Source organism: Pseudorasbora parva, chromosome 19, assembly GCF_024679245.1.
Source record: "Pseudorasbora parva isolate DD20220531a chromosome 19, ASM2467924v1, whole genome shotgun sequence".
Lineage (NCBI taxonomy): Eukaryota > Metazoa > Chordata > Actinopteri > Cypriniformes > Gobionidae > Pseudorasbora > Pseudorasbora parva.
Genome location: NC_090190.1, coordinates 26673727 through 26687856, shown reverse-complemented (window position 1 = coordinate 26687856; position 14130 = coordinate 26673727). Strand labels below are relative to the sequence as shown.

The window sequence follows — 14130 nt, the reverse complement described above, 5'->3', positions numbered from 1 at the left end:
CTGATTTTCAAAGGAAATGCAAAATTTACTTTCATCAGAGACCATAACTTTGGACTATTTAGCAGTCCTTTTAGTCTTTAGCCCAGGCGAGACGCTTTTTACGCTGTCTGTGGTTCAAAATTGGCTTGACCCAAGGAATGCAACATCTGAAATCCATGTCTTGCATATGTCTGTGCGTAGTCGTTCTTGAGGCACTGACTCCAGCTGCAGTCCACTCTTTGTGAATCTCCCTCACATTTTTTAATGGGTTTTGTTTCACAATCCTCTCTAGGGTGCGGTTATCCCTATTGCTTGTACACTTTTTTTTCTACCACATCTTTTCCTTCCCATCGCCTCTCTATTAATGTGCTTGGATGCAGAGCTCTGTGAACAGCCAGCCTCTTTTGCAATCACCTTTTGTGTCTTGCCCTCCTTGTGCAAGGTTTCAATGGTCGTCTTTTGGACAAATTTAAAGTCAGCAGGCTTGTGTAGCCTACAGAACTAGACTGAGTAACCATTTAAAGGTATCTGCAGGTGTTTTGAGTTAATTAGCTGATTACAGTCCCTGACAAAAGTCTTGTCGCTTGTGTACAAATTGACCTAAATGGCCGCTGAAATATATTTCTAATCAAGATTTTTTTTTACAAGAAATGGCTCATTTTAATCCCACCAGCTTTTGTGATAATGTTTCAGTGAAAAACTAAACTTTCAAAGATATTCTAATATTCACAGCTTGGTAAAGCCCATTGAGTCATTTTTTGCAAAGACATAAGTGTTGTCACCTTGTCATGTGAGCTTCACCTGTGACTAATATTGGATCAATTAGGTCTCAAGTGTGTATAAAAAGAACCCCAGTACGCTAGACCTTCTCATCAACTGCAACTAGACCTTTGCAAACATGCCTAAGATTCACCCTAGACTAAAGTTTTGATTATCAAGAGGCTGAAGACCAGATCGACTGCTGATGTGGCAGACACCTTCAATGTGTCTCAGCGTGGAGTACAGAGGATAAAAACAAGATTTGAAGAGACTGGAGACGTTTTTGACAAGCCCAGGTCAGGCAGACCCCGCAAGACAACTGCTCGAGAGGACCGTTTTTTGGCTCGAAAATCCAAGGCCAGCCCATTTTCCACTGCAGCAGAGCTCCACGAGACCTGGTCACCTGAAGTCCCTGTGTCAACCAGAACAGTTTGTCGGATTCTGTCTCGAAATGGCCTCCATGGTCGAATCAGTGCCCAGAAGCCAGCACTAAACAAAAGTCAATTGAAAAACCGTGTGGCATTTGCCAAGGCCCACAGCCTGCTAAAAGGATGGACTCGGGAAAAGGCAGAAGGTAGATTTTTCAGATGAATCTTCTGTTGAATTACACCACAGTCGCCGCAAATATTGCAGGAGACCTACTGGTGCTCGAATGGATCCGAGATTCACCCAGAAAACAGTGAAGTTTGGTGGTGGAAAAATCATGGTCTGGGGTTAAGTCCAGTATGGGGGTGTGCGAGAGATCTGCAGGGTGGAAGGCAACATCAATAGTCTAAAATACCAAGAAATCTTAGCTATCTCTTATTCCCAACCATAAAAGAGGCCAAATTCTGCAGCAGGACGGTGCTCCATCGCATACTTCCATCTCCACATCAAAGTTCCTCAAGGCGAAGAAGATCAAGATGCTCCAGGATTGGCCAGCCCAGTCACCAGACATGAACATCATTGAGCATATGTGGGGTAGGATGAAAGAGGACGCATGGAAGACGAAACCAAAGAATATTGATGAACTCTGGGAGGCATGCAAGACTGCTTTCTTAGCTATTCCTGATGACTTCATCAATAAATTGTATGAATCCTTGCCAAACCGTATGGATGCAGTCCTTCAAGCTCATGAAAGTCATACAAGATATTAAATTTGGATCTCACAGCACCACAACTTAATTTGCTGACATATTTTTGTATTTGCAGTAAATTTGTTCAATTTCTGTATAGGCAACAAAACTTTTGTCTTGCCTTTCTGTCTTGATTAAATGATAAATATTTTTCCTATGAAGATTATTTATTTCAGTGCATTAAACATCATTTGGGAGGGTTTTAGCTTTTCATATGAGCTATTTCTAACACCAATTAATTAATTAATTAAAAGTCAGGTTAATATCAGGTATTTCTAGAAAATAGATAAGCGACTAGACTTTTGTCAGGGACTGTAGAGTGTGGCACTAGGTGTCTTTATTACATTTACATTTATGCATTTAGCAGACGCTTTTTTACAAAGCGACTTACAACTGAGGAGTACAGGAAGCGACAAGTCATGAAGAGGCAAAGAAATGCAAAAAGTGCCCTAAATACAAAGATTTGTATACCACTCAGAGTAGCAAAAACCAAAAAAGGAGGGGAAAGAGAAAAAGTAGTGGAGGAAGAGTTTAGTTGTTTTTTTTTATGATAAGATTAAGTGCTAATGGAAGAGATGAGTTTTTACCCTGTCATATGAATGAAGCGAGTGATACTGTCGTGCATATGGAGGACGGAAGATCGTTCCACCAACCAGGAACAATGAATGAAAAAGTTCTGGAGAGGGATTTCATGCCTCTCTGTGATGGTACCACAAGCCTCTGCTCGTTAGCTGAGCTAAGGCTTCTGGTGGGGGTGTAGACTCGTAGGAGTGAGTGGAAGTATGCGGGTGCTGAGCTTGTGGAAGATCCATAAGCAAGAGTCAAAGCTTTTAATTTAATGCAGGCAGCGAGTTATAGCCAATGCAGAGAGATGAAAAGAGGTGACCTGCGCCCTTTTGGGCTCATTAAAGACAAGAAGTGCCGCAGCGTTCTGGTTCATTTGCAGCGGTTTGATTGCACATGATGGAAGTCCAGCCAGAAGCGCATTGCAATAGTCTAGAAACTACCAGGGCTTGGACAAGAAGCTGTATTGCATGCTCCATAAGGAACGGTCTGATTTTACTGATGTTGAGCAACGCAAACTTGCGTAACCGAGCTGTCTTTGAAATGTGGTCTTTGAAGGACTGCTGGTCATCAAAGATTACACCTAGCTGGATGCTGAAGTCGTATTGTAGGGTCGGATTAGCAGGGAAGACGAGCAGCTCAGTCTTTGCTAAATTGAGCTGCAGGTGATGTTTTTTCATCCATGCAGAAATATCCACCAGACAGCTTGAGATTTGTGCATGTATTGTGGGATCATCTGGTTGAAATGAGAGGTAGAGCTGTGTGTCATCAGCATAACAATGATATGAGGCCATGTGCCTGAATGATGGGTCCCAATGATGTCGTGTAAATTGAGAAGAGAAGAGGTCCAAGCACTGAGCCCTAAGGAACCCCCATGGCCAGTTGATGTGCTTTGGATACTTCTCCTCTCCAGGCAACCTTAAAAGACCTACCTGTGAGATAGGACTCAAACCAGTGGAGTGGAGTCCCTGTGATGACCAGTGATGAGAGGGTGGACAGAAGAATAGGATGATTTACAGTGTCAAAGGCAGCAGATAGATCAATGAGGATAAAGACTGATGGAAGCAGCTTTTGCTATTCGCAGGGCTTCATTAACTGACAATAATGCCGTCTCAGTTGAGTGGCCCTTTTTGAAACCTGACATACAGTTGATTAGACTGTGAGAGGAAAGATGAGACCTGGTTGAAAACAACTAATTCAAGTGTTTTCACTATGAATGGCAGGAGAGAGACCGGTCTGTAGTTCTCTACAAGTGATGTGTCTAAAGTGTTTTTTTTTAAAGAAGTGTGGTTACCAGAGCCTGCTTGAATGTTGTAGGGAATAAGGTGCTGCAGAGAGATGTGTTGATGATGTGTCTGAGTGCTTGTAAGAGTGTAGGGGAGATGGCTTGTAGAAGATGTGAGGGGATGGGATCTAGAGGGCAGGTAGTGGGATGGCTGGAGAGGAGAAGTTTAGATACTTAAGCCTCAGTGAGTGTAGAGAAGGAGGAGAGAAAATGTTTGGCTGTGGATGTGGCTGATTTAAAATCGTGTGTGTGTGGAGGTGGAAAATGACTGCTGATGATTGTGGTTTTATCTGTGAAAAAATGGGCAAGATCGTCTGCAGATAGAGAGGTGGTGGATGGGGACAGAGGAGAGAGTTGAAAATTCTGAAAAGTGTGCATGTGTCTGAGGTGCTGTTAATTTTGTTGTGGAAATATGAGGATTTAGATGCATGGACATCATTTGAGAAGGCAGAGAGCAGAGATTGATACTTACTTAAGTCAGATGGGTAGTTTGATTTGTGCCATTTTCTCTCTGCTGCTCTCAGTTTGGAGTTCATGAAGAACATCAGTTAACCAAGGGTTAAAGTGAGTAGAGTGTGCTGGCCTAGAAGATAGAGGGCAGATACTATCTAGAAAAGAAGTTAAAGTAGAACATAGTGTCTGTTGTTGTGTTGACAACCATAGAGGAGAATTGTGTGGGTGACGGAAGAGAGGATGACACAGCGGAGAAGAGGTGAGAGGGAGAAAGAGAACGTAGGTTTCGTCTGAAACTAACTAGTAGAGGAAGTGGCGGTACACGAGTAGTAAGATGTAGATTAAATGTGATGACGTAATGATCAGAGAAGTGTAAGGGTTTGACCAAAATGTTTTCTGTGGTGCAATTTTGTATGTAGATGAGGTCAAGTTGGTTGCCATATTTGTGGGTGTGTGAGGTGATCAGGAGTTTGAGATAGAAGGGAGTGAAAATCCGAAGCATACGGTTTGTCCAGGTGGATGTTGAAATCACCAAGGATTACAAGTGGGCTGCCATCCTGTGGGAATGAGGATAGCAGCACATCTAGTTCCTCAACAAAGGTGCCCAATTGACCTGGAGGGCGGTAAATATCTTCAATATTTAACCTTTTCACAATATTCTAATTTTCTGAGATACTGAATTTGGGATCTGCCTTAGTTGTAGTTAAGTAGTAATCATCAAAATGAAAAGAAATAAACATTTGAAATATATCAGTGTGTGTAATGAATTAATATACAAGTTTCACTTTTTGAATGGAATTAGTGAAATATATTAACTTTTTGATGATATTCTAATTATATGACCAGCACCTGTATATAATAACCCAAATGTCTTCTTTTTTTTTTCTTTTTTTTTCAGTCGCGTTATTGGGGTCAAGATAGTGGCAAGAATGAAGTACAGGGCACTGTACTAGACTGTGCTGGCAGAGTTCTGCACCGCTTTGGTGGATCATGGCATGAAGGCATTTTCTGTGATACCTTTCCCAACCCGCAATGCATCTGGAAGCCCAGTGAGTGAACATGCCATTATTACTTGCCATTAAAGGTCATGACATTATTTTACAGAATGAAGAATGATGATCTAGTTTTATTAGAACCTGATTTAACTTTGCAAACTATTGTTTAGTTGGATGTTAAGAGATATCTATATTCAAGAGATGTCTGTATCATAATTCACAGATCTTCAACCAGATGATCACTGTGACTACTTTGGCTTCTCCCAGTTTGCCAGAGAGCTCAATGAACTGACCCCTGATCTAAAAGATAAATTGCCTCCAACAGACTCTCGCTTCCGTCCAGACCAAAGGTATGTGGTCCGTAATTATTAGAAACTATGCTTTTGACCTTTTGCTGTAATTTATACTACTATAACTTTTTAGTTTCACAGGTTTTCTAAACCTTTAAACAGGCACGACTAGAAAATGATCGGCAAACAGTTATTTCATGTCACTTCTTATTTCATCTGGACTGAAGTAAAACATATCCAAAGGATTTTTTTAAAATATATATTTGATGTAGTTTTAATTTTGAGTTGTAACTTCCAGTTCATGTTACCTGTTTAGGGTATTTAAAAAAAAAAAAAAAAGGATTTTCCATAGTGTTGACAATGAATGGTGTTTCAAGTTTAACTGGGCTCCCTGTACTGGTCTTTGCATTATTGTGAATTCTGGGGTGACGAGTGGGGGTCGGTTGTAAAAGTCCAGTTTACCTTGAATAACCATAGTCAATACTGTGGATAATCCTTTTTTATACCCTAAACAGGCAACGTGAACTGGGAGTTATTACTTTTATAATGAGTCATACTTTTCGAAATGCGGTAAATAACAGCATGAGCAAAATATAACTTAATTTTCTTTTTCCACATCTTAAGATACTGTTCACAATTAATAGGCGTCCATGTTGGGTTTAGGTCAGGTTGACGAACTGATTACAGAAAACTTGAAACAAATCATACTGTGGCGAGGGGGGGCGTGGTTCAGCGAGGTCTGCAGCGGGAGAGAGAGCCGCGGGACGAGCGGTAAGTGAGTGGGTTGGAAGCAGATTAATAACACCTGTCTCTTGTTCCAGTAATGGGCGCGGAGAGGGTACAAAACACCGGTGGAACCGCAGACGGGGGAGAGAGAGAGTCGGACTGTTGATGCGACACACAAGAGACTGAGTTTATTAATCTGCTTCCAACCCACTCACTTACCGCTCGTCCGGCGGCTCTCTCTCCCGCTGCAGACCTCGCTGAACCACGCCCCCCTCGCCACACATACATACTCAAGACAGGCCAGGCTATGTTAAATGATAAAAGGATTTGATGAAGATATATCTTTCTTATGCCCCAAACAAGACACTGAAGAGTATGTAACTCGTGGTTCACGTTGCCTGTTTTAGTGTTAACTGAACAAAAATGAGCCCAAACTAAATTTAGTATTTTTCTCCTACACAGCTATTGTTTGGAAAAAAGTTAATGTTTTAAACAGGCAGGGAAAAGAGAGGACAATAAAGGACAATGAACCAAGGGAACTGAGGGTATACGTGAAAATGAGCAACTAAACACGTTACTGGTGAACATAATCAGTAACCATATAACAAACAAAATACAAAAAATAAGTAAACAGAGGTTTAAAGGTAAAGGTAACACTTTAAGTGTACAGTAACAATGCACTTATAAATACTTTGCAAACTAGTTACTAGTTCTTCATTCATTGTCACTGCAACAGTGTTATTGTTAAATGAGCTTATATATAAAGAGTTAGATAATGTTTTAACAACTTAACCATAAATAGCTCTCAGTTTAAATTAGGGTCACCGAAAATCAAAAAATGACATCAAGTGCTTTAATCCAGCCTTTATTGGACATTAATTAGGGGCCAAGCACCAAAGGTGCTTAGGTCACTATTGTATCCATTCCTGTTGTTCTTCTTCTTCTTATTATTATTCTTTCTTCTTCCGCTCTTAAGTCTATGGAATCCCATAGAACCGCTTGTGGGTTGTGAAATTTCAAGTTGTGAAATTTGGCACACAGATAGTGGATAGTCCCAACTGTCACTATAGCAATTTTTTTTTGTGTATTATAATTTCTCCTAGAGAGGCTGCACGAGCGTCAACAGCGCGAACTTGTTATCGTCAGTTCATTATATATTATTATCCACTATCGATCGCCACTTACACTAATAAATGCACAATCATTCTTGCATTTTGGTGATTCACTAGTTATTTTTTGTTATGGGCATTTTAATCAGGCTTTTGTCTGCCATGCAAGTAAAATTCTCTTTCACTTGTCCCTTCAAAAAATTGTCAAAATTGATTCGTCAAATCGTTTTTGATAAACGCGTGAACAAATGTTATGTAGCGTTTGAAAAAAATACACTTAAAACTGTATCTCTCCCACCTACTGGTCCAACCTAATTTGGCTTATAACTTCGGGCTTTGGCCATATTGAATTTTGTCTAAAAGTGCTGTATTTTATGAATGCATTAGTGCTTCGTTACAAAACTCTGTATGTGTATTCCGCATCATACCCTGAAAGTACTCAGAAAGCACCACCATGTGTTCAAAAGTTATAACAAATTGTACAAAAATGCTAATAACTTATTATATTAGCCTATTGTAATGAAACTGGCCATTATATAATCTTTAGCTCATGCTAAAAACATAGATACCAATTTTGTCATATTTGGCAAATCTATCTGTCCTCCATCTTATTTGTTAAAAACCTACTTTTTCAAATTCATCCTAGACCGTTTGTCCAATTTTCCCCAAAATTGAATCGTATTGTCTTCAGACCATGCCGACAAATAGTAATGGGTTTTGTGTTGATAGACAAAATGTTTTTTGTCTATCAACGTTTAGACTATTGTAACAGTCTTTTTATTTGTCTAAATAAGAAAGATTTGTCACCTCCAGACTGTCCAGAATTCTGCTGCAAGGATTTTAACCCACACCAGTAAAAGAGTACACATCACACCGATCTTAGCTTCCCTTCATTGGTTACCAGTGAAATTTAGAATGCATTTTAAAATTTTGGTTCTTACTTTTAGAGCCCTACAAGGACAGGTGCCTTGTTACATCTCTGACCTGTTACAGCTGCGTACGTCTTCACGTAGTCTAAGATCAACAGGTCAAAGATTTTTAGTTGCCCCCCACACACATTTTAAAACAAGAGGGGACCATTCATTTCAAGCTGTGGCACCTAGACTGTGGAATGCATTGCCTTCTTCCTTAGGCTGCCTGGACTCAGTGGAACATTTTAAAACACAGTTGAAAACTCTTCTATTTAAAGAGGCTTTTATCTAGAGTGTAGGGTTTGGCTGGTCTTTTGTGTATTTCTGTTTATTTTCATTTATACTTATTGTTTTTGTTACTTATTTTGACTAGAACTGTAATGTTGTGTATTTCCTATTTTTGTTGTGAAGCACTTTGTGATTTTTATCTATGAAAAGTGCTATACAAATACATTTTACTGACTTACTTACTTACTTTGACATATTAAAACTTCATGTCATTGTCACCTCAATCTGAATACACCACATTAGTTTTGTAACAGTGCGACTTATTAGTTAAAATTGATAAACCATTAAATCATTATTATTGGAGCATTTATATTTTACAGCTGTTTTGCCTAAAATCGCCTTAATAGGTCTTAAATGGCTTAGGGTGCATTCACACTTGTAGTTCGGTTAGTTTGGTTTGTTTCGTCCAGACCAGAGAACAAAAACAAAACATATAGTCCTGGTCTGCTTAGCGTTTACACTGGCATTTTTAACAGCGAACCTAAAGTTACTGAACCAAAGGCATTGGGAGACAGTCACAACCTGATTGGTCGGCTTATATGACGTAGGAGTTACAAAAAATTTAAAACAATGCTGTGTGCTGGATTAAATGCGATCATTTTATGCGTGTACATATGGCATTATTTTTACCAGCTGAGAACTCTTGAAGAGCTCATAAAATGTTCAAAACATTCAAAACAGCACCTGGATTTCCTCCATTGTATGCAAGAAATAAAGATCTGCTGCAAAAGAGACTGTAGTTCCATCGTCTGTACCGGCTAATGGGCAGCACAGGTCCATTGATGAGAAGAACCAGGTGTGCTTTTTGTGCGTTCTAACATTTTCGAGACATGCTCGGACCAAATATTGATGAGGCACTTACCTCCTCGTTGTTCCACGTTTGCCCTCTAACGTTAACGTTACTCATTTTGGATATACCGATCTTTCCTCATCATTAGATCAGCTGACTTGTAGCGTTGCATCTTGTGACATTACGTCCTGTTTTTGGTTCATTTAGTTTACATCTCTTTGGTCCGTGTTGTGTTCATATATCACTCGAACCGCACCAGGGTTCAGATGGCAGCGTTCACATATGTTCAAATTAACCGCACTAACCAAGCAATCGCACCAGGGTTCGTTTTAATCAAACCAAACATGACAAGTGTAAACGCACCCTTATCATCTTTGCGCTTGGCCCAGTATTGCTGTTTGCAGCTATATTTACATTAGTATTCAATAGAGTTCCTTCAAATCTTTACAAATACTTTAAGCTTTACTCTGACTGGTCTGGACGAGAGGAGGAGCTGGGGATGGAGGAGGGTAATGAGCTCCAGAGAACTGCGATAGCTGCTGATAATACTGAAAGAGCTTATATATGTATGCTGTGATAGACATTGAATCCATATAGGTAGACAGTCAGCTGATGCGAGCTTGACTAATCAATCACTGTACCCAAGTATCTATACTCATCCACCAGTTCAAGAGCTCTACCATTAATTACAGTAGGAGAAACAGAAATAACAAACTTTCCAAAGTCTATAATCATATCCTTGGTCTTAGCTTTATTTAAATTTAGGCCACAGTTTGTACACCAAGAAACAAAGTCCTCCACCACAGAACCATGCGATGTCTCCTCATTTGCTAAAAGGCTCACAATAACAGTATCATCCGCAAACTTCAATATATATCTCTTACCTAATGTAGTACTACAATCATTGGTATATAAAATAAAAAGCAGGGGCGAAAGTACACACCCTTGAGGAGAACCTGTGGAGGAACTGAGAGAGGGAACAAGTATTGCATATGGGGAAAACTTATTTTCTAGGGAATATGAAGCAAAACTTTATTATATAAAGGCATCTATGTAAAGCGCCACTGTCACTGCACGGCAATAGCATGTCGCGAGGAACGCACTGATCGGCCAGGCCGCGGCAACTGCAGGAATCTTTGGAGAGGCGGCTGAGGAGAGCGAGCCAATGGGGGCGCTCTAGAGAGACCGGTGAAAGACTTAAATTAGCATACTGAAGGCTATATAAGACCCTGTTTCACCATAGGTATCAGGTTTTTGAAAATTGACTGAAGCGATACCTGAGAAGCACGGCGCGGAACGCAATACTCATTCCCTCTCTCAGGGAACCAAGGTTACGAAAGTAACCGAGTACGTTCCCTATCGAGAGGTCTCATATTGCGTATGGGAACACAATGTAAATCGCTGTGCGTGCTGACTGACCCAAAATCCCCAATTGAAATGAGGGAAAGTCAAAAAACCTCTAGAGAGACCGACACAGGCGGGCTTCATAAGGGGAATGAAAAGAACTGGAAGAGTCGGTTCGTTAAACACTTGACCGGACACAGTCAGATCTATGGTACAGTGTAATGGTGCTTATGAATGACTGTATCATATAAACACAATATAAGCAATAGTGTTGCCAGGGCTCCAGATAGAGCCTTTAGACGGAGAAAAGCTGGGACCTCCAAATGCCTCTAGTGGAGTGGGCCTTAATGCCTATAGAACAGGTTAGGTTCTTAGACCTATATGCTAGCGAGATTGCATTCACTATCCAGTGTGAGAGTCTTTGTTTCGTGACAGCACAACCTTTAGTGAGGCCGGCGAAGCAAATGAAGAGCTGATCCGACTACCTGAAGGGGGTGGAGCGCTCTAGATACAATCTCAATGCTCTGACTGGGCAGACTAGGTTTGCGTCTTTTTCTCTGAGATGTGGGTAATGGAAGCAGTGTAATGACCTGTGTTCTGAAAGGAGTTGATAGCACTTTGGGTATCTGACCATGTCTCAGTTTGACAACAACCTTGGAGTTGTTGTGCCCGATCTCAAGACAGGAAGGACTCACTGAGAGTGTGTGTAAGTCACCCACTCGCTTAACCAAGGCCAAAGCCAGCAGAATGGCAATGACGGACGTACTCCAATCACAACTTCACCACTCACAAGCTCAGATGACAATGTTACTCTGTGTAAAGGAACAGACAACACATCCAACCCAATTCTTCTAACAAGAACACTAGTACCAGTGTCACTCGAAGATGAAAATGACAACATATTTTGCAATATAAAAGATTCCAAAGCTCCTGTATCTCTTAATATTGTCACTTGAACTTTTGTCTCTATACCAACTAGCGACGCATGACCATAGGTGATAAAAGGTGCATAATCATTTTTTAAAAGTTTACCTGCTTTAGGAAATCCTTCACACGACAAATTAACAGGATTTAATACAGGTGCCACAAGAGCAGCTGGTTTAACGCGAGGAGCTTTTCCACCTTTACTTGGCTTTAAGCACAGGGCACTCACTTTTCCAGTGCCCACTACCATGGCAGTAATTACAGATCAGAGACAAATTTCTGGACATACGATCTTTATCTTCAAAAAATTCATCCCTTTTCCGAAACTCAAAACTCTTGTGCGTTAAAACATAATCATCAGCTAATTCAGCTGCTTTAGCAGCTGTGTCAGCCTTCTGCTCATTTATATAGGTCGCAATATGAGCAGGTACAGAGTTTTTAAACAGTTCTAGCACAATTGAGTCAACTCTACAAATGTGGTTACCTCAGATGCCATACACCAGTGATTAAATGCAGTACTGAGCTCTCTAGCAAACTCAACATGAGCAACATTAACACCGCTGGAAAATGTTCTAAATTGTTGTCGGTACGCTTCTGGTACTAACTCGTACGCCTTTAAAACTGCTGCTTTTACAGTGTCGTAATCATTACAGTCTGCGAGTGGAAGATCCTGAGCCCTGCCAGTAAGCACGCACTGTAAAAGCAGTGTACGTTTCTTACAGGGCCAACCTCTTGCTTCCGCAATCTGTTCGAACAAGATAAAAAATGTATCCGGATCTCGTTCGTTAAATTTAGGCATTAAACGCAAGTTTCCCACAGTGTCAAATATTTTAGAATCACCCTGAAAAGAATCGTCTAAACCATAATTTATTCTGCCTTCTCATATCAAGTCCAAGCTGTATTTCTGCAGCTCTATATTTGTCTGGTCAGTTCTAGCTTTTTCACGCTCTGTTTCTAATTTTAAATGCTCATGTTCAAGCTGTAACAGCAACAACCTCTCTTGCTGTTCAAAAGTGAAAGAGCCAACATTTGGTTTAGTTTGACTAGCAGTAGCTGTATCAGACATTTCAACTAATATAGCTTGTTCTATCAAACATGTTTTAATTGTCTCTCTAATAGTAACCTCCTTTAACCTCTTATCTACAAGTTCTCTTTCATAATGATCCGCAATTTCAAACAACTGATCTTTTGTTAACGACTCAAGTAACACTTCAGAAGGAGAACTAATAAAATCTTCTGCGAGATTAGACATACTTCCCCCAAAATATACGTTACAATATACGTTGTACAAAGATGATACGTTGCTAGATGCACAAAGACATAACATGTATTAAAGTAAGAGTGCATATATATATAAAGTAACAGACACGACCAAAACCATAACAGAACAATAATGAAGACAGCGACCAAACTGGCACGAGGGGAGAGAGCGTGCGCTGTGATTACTGAAGGGAGCTGCTTATAATTGCCGGCATCAGCTCTAGCACAGGTGTAGATCATCAGTGATCAGGATGTCACTCACGCTAACTCCAACCTACGAGAAAAGGAACAAAGGACAACCAAACTTACACAATGGCCCTAATTTATCAAAAGTGCGTACACCAAATTTCCAGCCTACACCCAAAACCACGGTGACTTTGGGATTTATCAATATGGATGTTGGCGTGCGGCACGCTCAAATCCTACGCCAGCTCAGGAGGTGGTGTACGCATGTTTCAGTTAGTGCGAAAAACAATTCCTAACACCACAAAACGCACTGACAAAGATATGCTATATTATGACCCACTGTAAAAAACAACAACAACAACAGTAAACTTCGATGTTTATTTTTGTGCAACGTAGACTTCAATGTTTAATTTGTGCTACCAAAGCATTTGAGGCATGTATTCCTCCAGTTGCGAGCCTGTGCTGCAGCTGCACACGGACTGGGACTGAATAATTCAGACTGATAAAATATTAAAAATTACATTCTTCTTATTTTAAATAATAATAAAATAAATAATAACGGCATTCTTCTTTTCTAAATAACAATTAGCGTCATTAATAATACAAATCATTAAAAAAATATATAAAAAGAATCTTACAAATTATGCAACTATTAATGTGAATGAATGGTAGGCTACTCCACATCACATCATCATCATATCGTACACATGTGCCGTGATACGAAATTAAATGCTAATTGTTTCAAAACATGTTCTGTAATATAAAGCATTGTGATAGGTACTTTATCATCCAAACAGCTTTAAACTGCTGGAGTGCGCTTCTTAACCCCCACACTATTAACAGTACTTGTAATTTAGGTCCATATTTTTTATTTTATTTTTTTTGGTGCCTTTAATCCCAGACTTTAAACTCCCAAATAAAACAATTTCGTTTTTTTCCACTTCCCTGGTGATGGTCTCAATGGGCGTGTCTCAATCATCTCACTAGTCCACTAGTCAGGGCACTGATCAGGGCGTCATCCCATTGTTTATGTCCTCATCAGTGCCCTGACTAGTGGACTAGTAAGATGATTGAGACGCGCCCGATCTCCACGTCTGAGAAGTTTCGCTTCTTTGCTGTCTTCTGTTTGTCCATGGCGTAAAATGAGGGCGT

General features: G+C 40.2%; 1 protein-coding gene across 5 annotated transcripts in view; it reads left to right on the top strand.

Moving 5' to 3' along the window:
• LOC137048196 (oxysterol-binding protein-related protein 3-like) overlaps window positions 1–14130 on the top strand; it is a 159801-nt gene that overhangs the window by 128978 nt on the left and 16693 nt on the right. For all 5 annotated transcript variants that reach the window (XM_067426240.1, XM_067426239.1, XM_067426237.1 and 2 more), the window contains 2 exons: window positions 5054–5204; window positions 5374–5500. In XM_067426240.1, coding sequence (XP_067282341.1) covers window positions 5054–5204; window positions 5374–5500 — 278 coding nt within the window. The remainder of the gene's footprint in view (window positions 1–5053; window positions 5205–5373; window positions 5501–14130) is intronic.